This window comes from Tamandua tetradactyla, chromosome 6 (assembly GCF_023851605.1).
Source record: "Tamandua tetradactyla isolate mTamTet1 chromosome 6, mTamTet1.pri, whole genome shotgun sequence".
NCBI classification, from domain to species: Eukaryota; Metazoa; Chordata; class Mammalia; order Pilosa; family Myrmecophagidae; genus Tamandua; species Tamandua tetradactyla.
This window is the reverse complement of record NC_135332.1, coordinates 100,032,646-100,046,235: the sequence shown is the minus strand read 5'-3', so window position 1 is coordinate 100,046,235 and position 13,590 is coordinate 100,032,646. Positions and strand designations below refer to the sequence as shown.

The following is a 13,590-nucleotide window of genomic DNA, read 5'->3' as shown; positions in this document are numbered from 1 at the left end:
TTCTTCAGAAAATACCTTTAAGGATATTATTAATAATCTCAATAAACCCAAATAAGTTACTGGGAGATATCTGCAATACTTCCTTCTTGCTCTGTCCAGAAGGCAGCCTTCTAGAAAAACTCAGTTGCAAACCTCCTTGCCCAGTTTTTCTTTACTCCCCTACTGAGAACCAGTCTCCCTGTCCATCCTCCAAAGGCAGTGTCCAACCCTTCATACAAATTTTTACTGAAGCACTTATCATACCATAACCCTGTGTTTGCTTGTCAGTCTCCTGAACTACACTCCCATGTTTCTCAACTCAGTATCTGTGAAATTCAACATCTAATATTTTGAACCAAACACGTGTTCAGCAATACTCACTGAATGCAATGAAAGCCTACGTGGTTTCCTGGGGATGTTTCTTCCCTTCCCAATTTCAAATCAATATCTGCAGTGGTGTTCTGACAGTGGCACTCTCTTTCTAGTCTGTCTCAAAGAGAATTTCAGGCAAGTCAGAGCTGTCAGCCCTGGGTCCCTTGGTATCTTCACTTTGGCCCCAGGGACATTTCAAAGTTAACTCCTGACTACTGAAGATGAAATAGAGGTCACCCCAAAACAATTCTTTCTCAAGACTGAATGTACGCTTTTTTTTACTTTATTTTAGTTTTTCCTCTATCACTTAGTATTTAAGAGAGAGGACTGGGAAGTCATTGCATGGCTTCAAAGTCTAGTCTCACTCTTACTAACTGTCTGGTCCTGGTCAAGTTACTTAGCCTCTGGACACTCAGTTCACTCAGATATAAAACAGGATATTCTTCACAAGGGCTAAATGACTTGGTGCATGGAACACTGCCTAGTTTGTAAAAAGGGCCCTATATGGATAGTCACTATCACCATGGTAGTCGCTGTTATTTTCTCGAATGACTGGGGCCTGATTACATTACAGTTCGGCAGAAACCAAGGTCTGATTTCTACATGAAATGACTAAGAATGCTCTGATGTAACAGGGTATGATTGCCAAAAACTCAAAGCAGTGTTATGAAACCCAAAGGGGGTTCTAGAGGGGACACACGAGCGCCAAGAAAACCCTATTGCAGTGACGAAGACTCTGGACTACAACTCATGAGACCTTGAGCCTGACATTGCACATGTTATTAAATAGCCAGGCAATCCTGAATAAAGTTCCTTAATCTTTTTTGTGTCTCCCTGTTCTCACTATAAAATAATAATAATGCTTGATGTTAGTGTCTCAGATAGATGTGGTAAGGAACAGGTGAAAATGTGCAAAGGCTTTACTTATATGACAATATTATTAATATATTATTAACCAACTGCCTAATGAAAAGCAAGTTTCTATTTAATATAAGATCATCAAATGTGTTCATATGGTAGAAAAATGACTGAATTAAGAATTCAAGTTCTTAATTTACTGGTATCAAGATGCTGGGCAAGTCAGTAAACTGCTCAAAGACTATATGTCTTTAACTACAAAGTTATTATTGTAGTCGGTACATAGGTACCTCTGTGCATAGGTAAAATTAAATTGCACAATGAAAGTGTCTTGCGATGGAAAGGTTCTTATTAACATAAAGTATTTTCATAATCATTTATATAATTAAAAATTTGTTTTCTCTCTATGTAATAGATATATATTGTCTCAAAGGTAAATTCTCTTGTGCCAAATGCATTATGTGTTATATATCTCTCAAAAATTGTGATCGATTTATCAGTTACCATTTTCTTTACTAGGAAGAACCTCTCCTTGGTCAATGAACATGGATACATTTACAGATACTACTGTATTTCTGGGAAAATTCCTATATTACTTTTTAGAATCTTTAGTTTACAAGATAATTCCCAAGAGAAAAAAGAAAGTTGCTGGAGAAATTGTGCTTATAACAGGAGCTGGACATGGTCTTGGGAGAGAGTTGGCCATAAAATTTGCCCGTCTTGGAGCCATTTTAGTTCTCTGGGACATTTATACAGAAGGCAATGAGGAAACAAGCAGACTGGCCCAAAAAAATGGTGGTGTAAAAGTATTTGCCTATACATGTGACTGTAGCAATAGGCAAGAGATCTACCGTGTCGCTGAACAGGTAAGCTGATTGATTTTCTTCATGACGCCAATGCCAAAGAAAAATATGGTAACAGGTATGTTTTTTTCCAAAGAGAGGCAAGAAGGTATCACAAACTTATCCAAGATCTCTGTGTGCTTCAGGCCTGATTCTGCACATCAGAAATCTAACATTGTAAACCTGCAAAATGGGTATAGCATAAAGCAATGCAAGAGAGAACATGATAAGCCTCCTAATGTTGTTCAACTGCTTTTCTTGGTAACCCATTTACTGACAGAAGTCAAAAGAAAATGGGCCTGATCCCATCTCTGATGCTCAGTGGTCGTGCAATTTTTACCAAATTAACTACCCACTCTAATGTCCAGTTTCTTCACTTATAAGCTAAAGGTATTGGACTTGATTTTCAAGGTCACTTCCAGTTTTAATGTTCTATGTAAATGTTTAATGTTCTATGTTTTATAATTCCAATGCAGCCAATAATCAATATATATTGAGGACCAAAAAAAAAAAAAAAAAGAATGAAATATATAGAGAATTGAAGCATTTACCATCTATCTAGACTAACTCTCAGACTTTGCTGGTTGATACTTGTTCAGTTAAGCTTTTGAGTAGCTGCTTTTCCAAGCACTTTTTACATAATAACTCAATCAATACAATAAAATCCTTTTAGGTCTATATCACTATTACCATCCCCATTTAACAATGAAGAAACTAAGGAACAGGAAGAATATGCAAATTTCCAAAATCATAAAGCAAGTAATTGGCAGAGCCAGGATTCAAGCTCAAGGAGCCTGATCTTTTCACTATACTATGATCCAAAAGGGTATCTTTCACAAAGTTTGATAATGGAACCCCCAAGAAATTTTCCTTTAGCGCCCCCAGTTCCAAATATGGAATTCACTTATCAATACATTCAAAAATATTTACTGAGTCCCTACTCCATAACACTCATATTATACTCTATACCCACCCTCTTCACTCTCCTCCTTTTTCTACTGCCTCCTTCTTTGTCTGATCTTTATAATTCATCACAAACTAATGAGCATATGTGCATCCCTTGGTGCATTTTAGAACACAGCAAGTGGAATTTAAGTGAGTTCTCTATTTTGCAAAACAGAAAGAAATGTGGACAGGAAAAGTTCACAGGTAAGAATCTTTGAGTCAGCTCAAGGACACAGTTTGTCTAGAGTCAGCTCAAGGACACAGTCTGTCTAGCAGGGGATCCAGTTTCAGTACTACCACTAACTACCAGTACTGCCACTAATACTAATACTGCCACTAACTACCAGTACTACCACTGACGACCAGTACTGCCACCAACTAGCTAGCTCAGGGCCTCTGGAAAAGTCTTCTCTCCTGAGACATTGTCATATGTAATCTTCATTATGAGGTAGGTGCTATTATTTTCCCCAGTCTATTGATGAAGAAACAGAGTCAGGTAGAGCTTACAGAACTTGACCAGGTAATAGAGCCAATAAGTGGTAGAACTGAGACCTGACCCCATCGATCTGGCATTGGAACTCATGTTGCGTTCCCAAATAGTCATCAGCAAATACCTGAGCCATGAAGAAGATCCCTCAAGAATCCACTTCTCCTTTGATAAAAATCATTGTGATCTCTGGACTTCCATATCCTCCCCTACAAATCTCCCGTCCTTGCTTAAAATTTTCTTACTATCTAATAGAAAATCAAGTTAAAATCTTTAACAAAAAATTATCTTCCCACCATTGGAATACATCTTACACTTCCCTTTGTTCTCAGTCCTATGACTAGACTCTTCTACTTTAACTGCTTTTTTGTTTCAAGTCAATGACTTATATACTACCCCCAAGAAGCCAAAATACTGGCTGTTGATCTGACCTACAAGAATTTCAATCACCCACAGGCATTATTGAGTCCACTGAAATTTACAAGAGATTCAAATAGTAATGACAGCATTCTAAAAAGAAACAAAAATTAACTTCTCCAAATTAGATAGAGGTAACATATTCATCCAAAACAGAGCCCAATGTACAAATAGCTTTTGTTGGAATAACCAGGTTCCCACTTTATTCCCAAATGACAGGTCCAAATCCTAATATTTATTACTGTGTGTTTATGTGTGAGTGTGCACATACACATGCATGAGATTTGTTCATTACTCACAGAAATAGTCATTTTGATTAGAGAGTAATAAATTTGAGTGAAAAGAACTTAAGATGTGGAATCCAACTTGGATATGAATTGTTCTTCCTCTCAAAAGTCATGTCTTCTTCAACAAAATCTTGATTTCTCTAAACCTCTCCTGCCTCATCTGTAATTCAAGACAAGAACTTCCTAAACAACGTCAGGAAGTACTATGAAAATTAAGTTCTATGACCGAGGGAAAGCCCCTCTTGGCTCTGGTGCACCTAAGTCTCGGGGCTTCTTGGACAAGGATGCAGTGGCGTCCCTTAAGTTTTTCTTAAATATTCAGGAATGTCTTAGGTCAAATCTATCCCCAGCTCTTGTATGCTTCTTAGACATGTATGGCACCTGTTAATCTAAAATTCTGCACTTGCTTATACTGATTCCTTCATCAAGCCAATAGAATGTGCCCTTCCTGAAAAGTTAAGCATCTCAGGGATGTTTTCCTCTGGCTTGCTGCTCTCAGTAGTAGAGGAGAACAATTTCTTCACTCAAGGTCAGCTCAGCAATATTAAACCTTCCTTTCGAAGCTCATTTAAATCTAGTGCACCAGTAGCAATATTTACCTAATGTCTCCAAATCATATTATCAGATATGCTCAACACTTAGCCCAAATCATATTATCAGATATGCTCAACACTTAGCAACACATGGACAAGGGATTAGAAAACCAAGACAAGGCAGGAGATATTTCTTCTGCTTTAGAAACAAAGAAATAATATGTTGGATCAGTGCAAAAGATTCACTTTCGGGCAAAAGAAAATATCTTCACAGTGGTTGTTAAAACATTCACCAGGCTTTACCCCTGGGTCAGTTTTGCCTATGAGATAAAAAGGAAATATACTAGTTGGAAGGAGTCCATCCAGTGTTGATCCAGTGTTTGGAGCACACTTTCATCTGATGGGGTGGGTGGGCTATTGTGGGTTAAGATGGGTAGGTGGGCATTCAACAGGGAAGAGTGGAGAAAGGTGCTGAGGACACAAGTGACAGGAGGGCAATAATGCAACAGTGGGGCACAGGGAAATATACACCAAAGATAACCAGATTTGAGGCAGTCTTTTGGACAAAAGTTCACTGTATAGGGCGGGCCGCGGTGGCTCAGCGGGCAAAGTGCTTGCCTGCTATGCCGGAGGACCTCGGTTCGATTCCCGGCCCCAGCCCATGTAACAAAAACGGAGAAACAGAATACAATAAAACAAGAAAATGTTTAAAAATGTTTCCCTTTCTTCCTTCCTTCCTTCCTTCTATCCTTCCTTCCTTCTCTCTGTCTTTCCTTAAAAAAAAAAAAAAAAAAAAAAAAAAAAAAAAAGTTCACTGTATAACAGAAGTCTATGAGCAACAGATTCAACACTTACACGTTTGGAATTACTTATGCCAATCCCTGACCAGGGCATTAGAGGGAACTGAGATATGCTCCCTGCCATCCTACTCCCAGAGGAGGGGGGATGGCACCTATAGAATTACTGTCACACACCAGAGCTATAGAATTACTGTCACACATCAGAGCAATTCAGACAGTGCCACCTCAAGGAAGGCAGTCAGAGCTGCCAAGGGACTGAACAGGTACTCCCCATGCAACATCTCACTCACGGGTCACAGGGACACTAAAGGAAAAGCCATTAAGACAACAGAAATATACCCCAACAGTAGGTCATTTCCACAAAAAATACCAAGAGTCTTCAATCAAAATGGCCAGATCAAAGTGTTTTATTCTTGTTTAATTGATTCTAAAATTATTTTTTTAAATGATGACATTTCTACATGCAAAATAAAAATGAAATTGTTAATTTTAAAGAAACCACCCAAACGATGTTTTTTAAATGAAGACTGGGAGTAAATATATATATATATTTAACACCTCCAATGACTTACTGTTTACTTCACTCCTGTCCAGGTGAAAAAAGAAGTTGGTGATGTGACCATCCTCATTAACAATGCAGGGATTGTGTCAGGAAAACCGTTTCTTGATATTCCAGACCACATGGTGGAAAAATCATTTCTTATAAATACTTTGTCCCATTTCTGGGTAAGTTTTCTTTCTTTACCATTTTATCACCATTAAAGGTGAATATGAAAAGTCTATGTAATTTATTGACATGGACCAGGTAATAGTAAACAACTATTCAGTCATCTGCCTATAAATAGACAATTTGAGGGATTTTTATCAACAGGCCAAGGAGGTCTCATCCTTGCCAGCTCTCACAATGTTACTCAAAACACTTTCCTAATTTGCCTTTTGTAAAGAATACTTCCCTCTTGTTTCCCTCCTTTCTCTTCTATAAATTTGGGCTTACCAGGAGCATGACCTTGAAATATTTTGGGCTTCAGTTTCTTTATTTATAAAATGAGAACAAAACCCTACTAAGCTTGGCAGCTGTGTGCATGACAAAAACTTAGGATAGTGCCTGGTATACAGTAAGAGCTAAATAAATGTTAGCTAGCATTATTCCTCCCCACTTTGTTTTCTTCATTAAGATGCCCAGTTGTGCATGCACATAAAATGTCACTTTTAAAATACTCCCCCTCCCTCCATCTGAGCAAACTCCTCTCACTCATTAACAAATTAAATCTCTCATATCATCTCTATCACATTCAGTTGGTAGGTTGGTAGAAAATATTTTGGGTAACCTAAGGGATCTTGGGACCAAACTAGAGAGTGTAGAGGGAAGGACCCTACTCTAAGACTTTGGAATAAGGTTAGATCAGGAAAAAAAAAACCTGAACGGGACATTGTGAGAGCTATTCTGTACAATATGCTCAAATGCACTTACTTCTCTCCATGCCAACTGCCTGTGACACATCAAAGATCCTGATATGTGCCCAGAACACAACCACCTCTTCCCCACGTGAAGGTATTTGCACAACCTGTCTCCTCTGATGAGAACAGTCTTCCTCCAGATCCTCACACAGTGGCCCCTTCTCACCTTCCAGCTCTCATGTAGTCTCTGGACTTGCACCTCTACACTGAGTATTCCGTTTGGCTTGATTCATTGACATAGTTTAACACATATAAGCCTTCTTATTGGATGTAAGCAAACACAGAGCCAAACAATGCTGAGCTAATACTACAACCAAAGAGTCAGCTTCCATCTGAAAACTATGGAAGAAACCAGGTGTAAATCGCCCTTGTCTATGCCATAATTCAGTCCTATTTAGTCTGTTCTGCTCTGCTGGGTCTTAGCCCAGAGTCTGCCTTCATGGGCTATCTGCTTTTTGATTGAATAAATCCTAGAAATCTGATTCTGCCTAGGGTATAGTTTGCAAAGTGTTTTTTTACTGAGGCAACTTTAATTTACATTGGGAATCCTGGACCTCTATGTCTGTCCCTGGTCCTTTCCCTTGTGGCTTTGAGTGTGCTTTCCTTCACTCTGTCTCCCGAAGCACAGCTTCCGGCCTGCAGTAATAGTACTTCAAACAAGATGGCGGTAGGGGAGAAAGGATGGCGGAAACTATCTACTGATGACAAATCTGAATGAATCTGGTTTACTTTAGTCACAAAATTATCAAGGTGGAGGAAGCAGAAACCTCTACTGGATTGTGATATACAACTATGTCATCAGGATTTGGTTAATTATTCCATCAAAAGCCCTTAACGAACAAATCTCCAGGGCCTTTCTATCCATGCTATGAAGGGTGTAATCTCTTAACAAATTTGTATTGATAAATTAATTAACCAGGGAAAGAGAAACCTGAGACTTTTTTATCTGACAGGTTTTCCCCATATTTCCTCAGGGCAGGTCCTAAAACAAGATAATGCTAATTAAGAAATGGGGAACACGTCCCTAAGCTGCAATGCTTCTAACAGCCCTGCTCCTTCTCATCCATGTCAGGGGTCCCAAGGTGAGGGAATAGGCTTTGGGTTCTTTATCACCCAAGAAGTGCCAAAGATGATGCTGGATGTGGAAACATCTCAACAGTTTTCTTTTTCTAAATAAAAACATAGTAGAATGGCTGCAATGGGCTAGCTGTTTAGGCAGAGTGACAATATGTTAAAAAAAAAAAAACAATATGTGGTAACTGAATAAGGGACTTCAGATCTTGCAGATGTGATAAATTAACAATTCAACTGCATGACAAAAGTTAGCTCAAGGGAACAAAAGTGAACAGCCTCCCAAGTTAAATATCTTCAGTCAAGATGAAAATCTCTGTTCCCTGGGCAGATTCCCAAAAGATAAAGAATGACCAGTTCTTGCTTGGAACAGAATAAATAACCCAAGACCAATTTTAAACGACCAGGTCCTTCACCTTTTATCATACAGAAGTTTCTTTTGTTCATTAATTTTAAGGATTTATATCTGTTTATGAATTTAAACATACAAAAATATACATAGAGCTCTGTGGCAATATCATTCTTAGATTTCAAATATAACTTTAAAACACAATTAACCTTATTAGCAGATTAAAAGATAAGGTATATACCATACTGAATTTACCGTCTTAATTCTGCTTCCCAAACAGCATAAAAACTGTGCTTGGTGACTCTATGTCCTCGTTCTATATATTTTAGCTTCCTTAAAAATTTTATGGGTAACCAAAGATTACTCATTTTTTAATCCAATTTCTATTATCCTAAAATTGTCCAGTCATTCGTCACCACAAAACAATCACTGATGACATTAAAAGGCTGTCAAACAGATGACATGGAAAATCATAAACGTTGATGCAACTGAAGCAATTAAGTCTAAACGATTTGCAATATTGTCTGAAGTTAAAAAAAAATCCATCCTTTTTCTTGTACACCAAAGTTGTCCCATGTCAATGTAACTGAACACGTATCGCGCTCTTCATAATCTGAAATATTTTGTGGAAAGAAAGACAATTTGTCTGACCCATAAACCAGTGTGAAAAAAAAAACTTAAGAAGTCCAGACTTTTTCATGTGAAAGACCAATTCTTACATCAAATGAAATAAAATAAAGCAAGTCTGATAGCTGTTTGCATTACAGCTCACACTGTGATAAAATTAGGGAAAAGAGCTTTCTTTAGCGTTGATCAAACACAAACACACTTGTGATTTATTCATGGATTTACCTTGATTATGAACAATATGTAAACCTGGGACCATATGTAATTCTCTATTGATTTACTAGGTATCTTAAATGCTTCACAAAAGTTTTCATTTAGTCCATTTTTTATTACTAATTGCCAAATCTACATTTATTTGCATTTCTTTTCCTGCTCTTTAGTGGTAGCTATCCCTATAAAGAGCACAAATGATGGGTTTCTATGATCAAGTGTTCTTCAAGAATTTTCTAAAAAAAAAAATCCCTCCACAGATACAAACAAACAGACACTTAGAAACTTTCCTTCTGTGAGGGAAAACTTTTCTCAATGGAAACACAGAAAACTGGGAGCAACTTCAGCCCCAGCATAAAGAAATACACTGATACATTTGGGGGGAAAAAATCCTTGTAGAGAAAATCTGAACCCCTACAAGTAGTTAAACCCTCAAGCAAAGTAATTTCTCACCCTGGTCATTTTTTTATTTCATCCATATGCAGCCATATGGCAGACTATTGTCAGTTATACTTTCTACAAAAAACTGGGGAACTTTTGCAGCCCCAGTGGGTAGATTTCCTTATCAAAAGTCCACTGACATCGGAGACCCGGGTTCGATTCCTAGTGCCTGCCCATGTGAAAAAAAAAAAAGTCCACTGACAGCATATATAGTAATTCAACCCAATTGCTATACTACTTTCTGGAAAGTTTCATAAACTTTCAGACACCAAAAATGGAACTGCTGCTGGGTCTCCATACCTAAGCTTCCAGCCCCAACACATCTATAAGACCATCACCCTAGAGATGCTTGCTCCCCAGGACATAGGACCAAATGTTTTGCACTCTTTTGCTGCAAGATAGTAGCTAGTTCTTGCTATTTCCAACAAGCCCATAGTCACAACTGATGCAATAAGATTTTTCAATTATTCATTGTTGCTCATAACCAGAAGAGTCAGAGATATAATTTGCCACCATACTTGGACATGGAATGTCAAAAGAGGCCAACTGTCTGTATCTCAGCAAAAGCTCACCAATCAGTTCAGCAGTTCTGGAACAAGATTAGTGAATCACAAAGGAGTTTGAAAGCAAAGGATACATCCTTTGATCTACTGGCTGCTCTCTGTTCTAACAGGTCTTTGTAGGTAAGCATATCTCAGTGGAATCTCCAAAATTCTAATAACAAAATCCTCACGTTGTAAAATCTCATAGGAATAGATGGTAAGCATTGCCAAGGTTTTATTTAATTCACTTATAAGAGAACCAGCAGGATAACACAGCCGATCCAATAATAAAAAAAGAAATTTGCATTTATGTCATCAATGGGTAAACGAAAGCTGAAACAAGATAACCAAACTCTTACCTCTAGGATCATCTTTTCTATTAGACAGAAATAAAATCATTTCGATTAGTTTCCATAAGTTAACCTCTAAAATTCTGACAAGATTGTGAAATATCTATGGCCCTAATAATTATTAAACAAAGTTACACTGTCCAAGAAAAAGAGAAGATCCTCAGGCAAGCTTATCAGAAAATGCTCGAGCATGATTAATCATACAATTATCGCTTTGCCTTATTTCCAAGTTTTGGAGACTCATTCCCGAACAGAGGTTAGGGAAAAAAGGCCCAATATTGGGGGGAAAGGAGTGGAAATGTTCCCCAGAAGAATCAAAGAAGCCTGGCGGTGGGAAAACTGGGACTTCTTCACAGCATGAGCACTAAAAATGCTGAATTCACGTCTTGCATAAGGATGAATGAGTGAATTTAACCAAAATAGCTAAGAATATATCTAGTACAATGGTAGACAATTCCAAAGAATTTTACATACCAGAAATATGTTTGCCTTGCCTTGAAATTCACCTTTCCTCAAACAAATTCTCCCATTCTGCCAATCCACTGGAATGAGGGAGAATCTTGCTTATGGTAAAGCAAGAAAGGGGGAAGTGATTAAATTTTAATACAGGTTTCTGGCAATTACATGGAAGAACTCAGCATACTAAAAAAAAACTAGATTTCAAGTTTTTCAATAAACCATAAAGGTGAAATGCTCAGTTAATTGAATTGGTGCTATTTACTTAAAAGGAGAAACAAATCAAATGGTATCTCATAAAGACTAACAAACAAAATTCTAAACTCCTTGAAAACAGTGATCACATGGTACCTACATTCGTACTGTCACAGAATTGAACACATCCTAAGTGTTAAATGAATTAACAAATTCATGAAATATTTGTTGAGAAAATAACAAATTAATGAAATATTGAGATAGTGTATTTATATCTTCTAGACTTACAAAGCCTTCCTTCCTGCCATGATTAAAGCCAACCATGGACACTTGGTTTGTATTTCAAGCGTAGCTGGATTATGTGGTATTGGTGGACTGTCAGGTGAGGACTTAGTTTTATCATGTACCTTTTTCTTTTTTAAATACCATGTACCTTTTATACTCCTCAATCTATGGCAACTGGAAACTGGGATTCTTCCAAGGTAGAGGAAAGTGGTACATTTGGCTCTATTTTTAACACCGGCATTCCTTTCCATTTCCATATTTATAATAACTGTGGGAAGGGAAGATTTCCTCCTCTTTTTAAAACACAAAGAGAATAATTTTCCTGTTGGTTCATTTGTCTTCCTGGGTTAAAAGAAGTTAAAATAATTCCCTTCTTGTATTTATTCAGTGACTTGATGTAGCACGTACTGTGTGGAGATAAAGGAATGGGGTATAAGGTCAAACAAACTTTAACAGTAATGCTTTGTCCCTAAGATCAAGTCTGAGAAAGCAGAGGGGAGGTTAATTTTTTTTTAAGTAGCTCTGAGAGTTAACTTGCCAAATCTGTTACTAATAGCTCCTCACTTTGTTTCAGATTACTGCGGAAGTAAGTTCGCAGCTTTTGGCTTTGCAGAGTCTATCCTCAATGAACTACATAGTCAAGACAGAAATGAAATTAAAACCACTATCATTTGCCCATATTTCATCAAAACTGGAATGTTTGAGGGCTGCAAAACCAAGTAAGTGAAATCTTACAGTAACTTTTGCTTTTATAATAAACTTCTAATATCTATCAATTATCATCGTATCATTTGAAGCTCTGAAATACAGACAATAAAACAAAAGAAATTTTAATGCCTAATTTTCAATTAGAAAATTTATTCCATTTTAAAGCGTAGTACAGTTATTGAGCTTATGATGTGGTAGTAAGAAATGATTTAAAAAGTTAGCATTGAAATGCTGAGAAGATTATTTCTTTCCTAAAAAAAAATACCACAGAACAAATAACCCAAAAGATGAAATATTTTATAAGATTTATTAATAAATGTGGGTAAGTACTGGGGAGTGACACTTTGACATAAAAGTTAAATTTGGCTAGAATGGCCCATACTAGGGTACAAACAAAATATGAGGCTTTTCACACAAGGAAGCTATCAGTAGAGCTTATTGAAAAGTGTAAACTTGATATAAAGGACAAGTGTAGTCAATAGCATTGTCCAAAATGGGACAATATAATCAAAAAAAAGAATTTCATCACCGATGACGACAGTGCCTGCTCCCTAGCAAAGTGGTTCTGTCTGGGAAGGATCAAATCCAAAGATTTGAAACTTCTTGACCCTACCAAGGTATTTGACTTTCATTGGATCTGACCTCAGAGGAGGGCATAGTTATAAAGAACATCACAGTGAACTAGCAAATTGTGGAGGCTTTAGAGTTGGGTGTGATACCAATACAGGCACAGCAGCCAAAGGCTTAACAGGGATATCAAGGAAAGAGACAGTCAAAGAAAATCTGTCTAAAACCACAATCCATCCCTGGATACTGGGACCAGGGATATACTGTAGGCATTCCCAAACCTGCACCTCTGATGAAAGCATCAGAGGCTGATCATTGTGGGAGAAGCACACCTCACTAAACTCACCCAGCCAAATCAGCAGGCACATAAACAGGCAAACAACAATAAAAACAAGTCCCAGGGAGGATAACTATCTAGAATTACTAGAACAAATTATCTAAAATGTCTAGTTTCTAACAAAACTATGAACTCCATGAAGGTACAGAAAAGTGCAACCCATTGCAGGGGAAAAAAAATCAATAGATATTATGCAATCAGAAGAAACTCAAGATAAAAGAATGAGGAAAACAAACAGTTTCAGAGAAATATGGAGCACCATTTAGCACACCGATAAACCAGAAGGAGAGGAAAGAGAAAGGCGTGGGAAATAGTAATAAAGTAATGGCAGAAAACTTCCTACATTTGATGGAAAACTTGAACTTACACATGCAAGAAGCTCAATAAATTTCAAATACGGTGAAAACAGGGGGATATAATACTCGATGCATCATACACAAAAAGTTGAAAGACAAGACAGAAAATCTCAGAAGC

The 13,590-nt window shown here is 37.4% G+C and overlaps 1 protein-coding gene across 1 annotated transcript in view; it reads left to right on the top strand.

Moving 5' to 3' along the window:
* The first annotated feature begins 1,754 nt into the window (after window positions 1-1,754).
* The window catches only part of LOC143686249 (short-chain dehydrogenase/reductase family 16C member 6-like), a 21,648-nt gene continuing 9,812 nt past the window's right edge, over window positions 1,755-13,590 (top strand). The window contains exons 1-4 of the mRNA XM_077163199.1: window positions 1,755-2,075; window positions 6,115-6,246; window positions 11,502-11,601; window positions 12,079-12,223. Of these exons, the coding sequence (XP_077019314.1) occupies window positions 1,755-2,075; window positions 6,115-6,246; window positions 11,502-11,601; window positions 12,079-12,223 (698 nt within the window). The remainder of the gene's footprint in view (window positions 2,076-6,114; window positions 6,247-11,501; window positions 11,602-12,078; window positions 12,224-13,590) is intronic.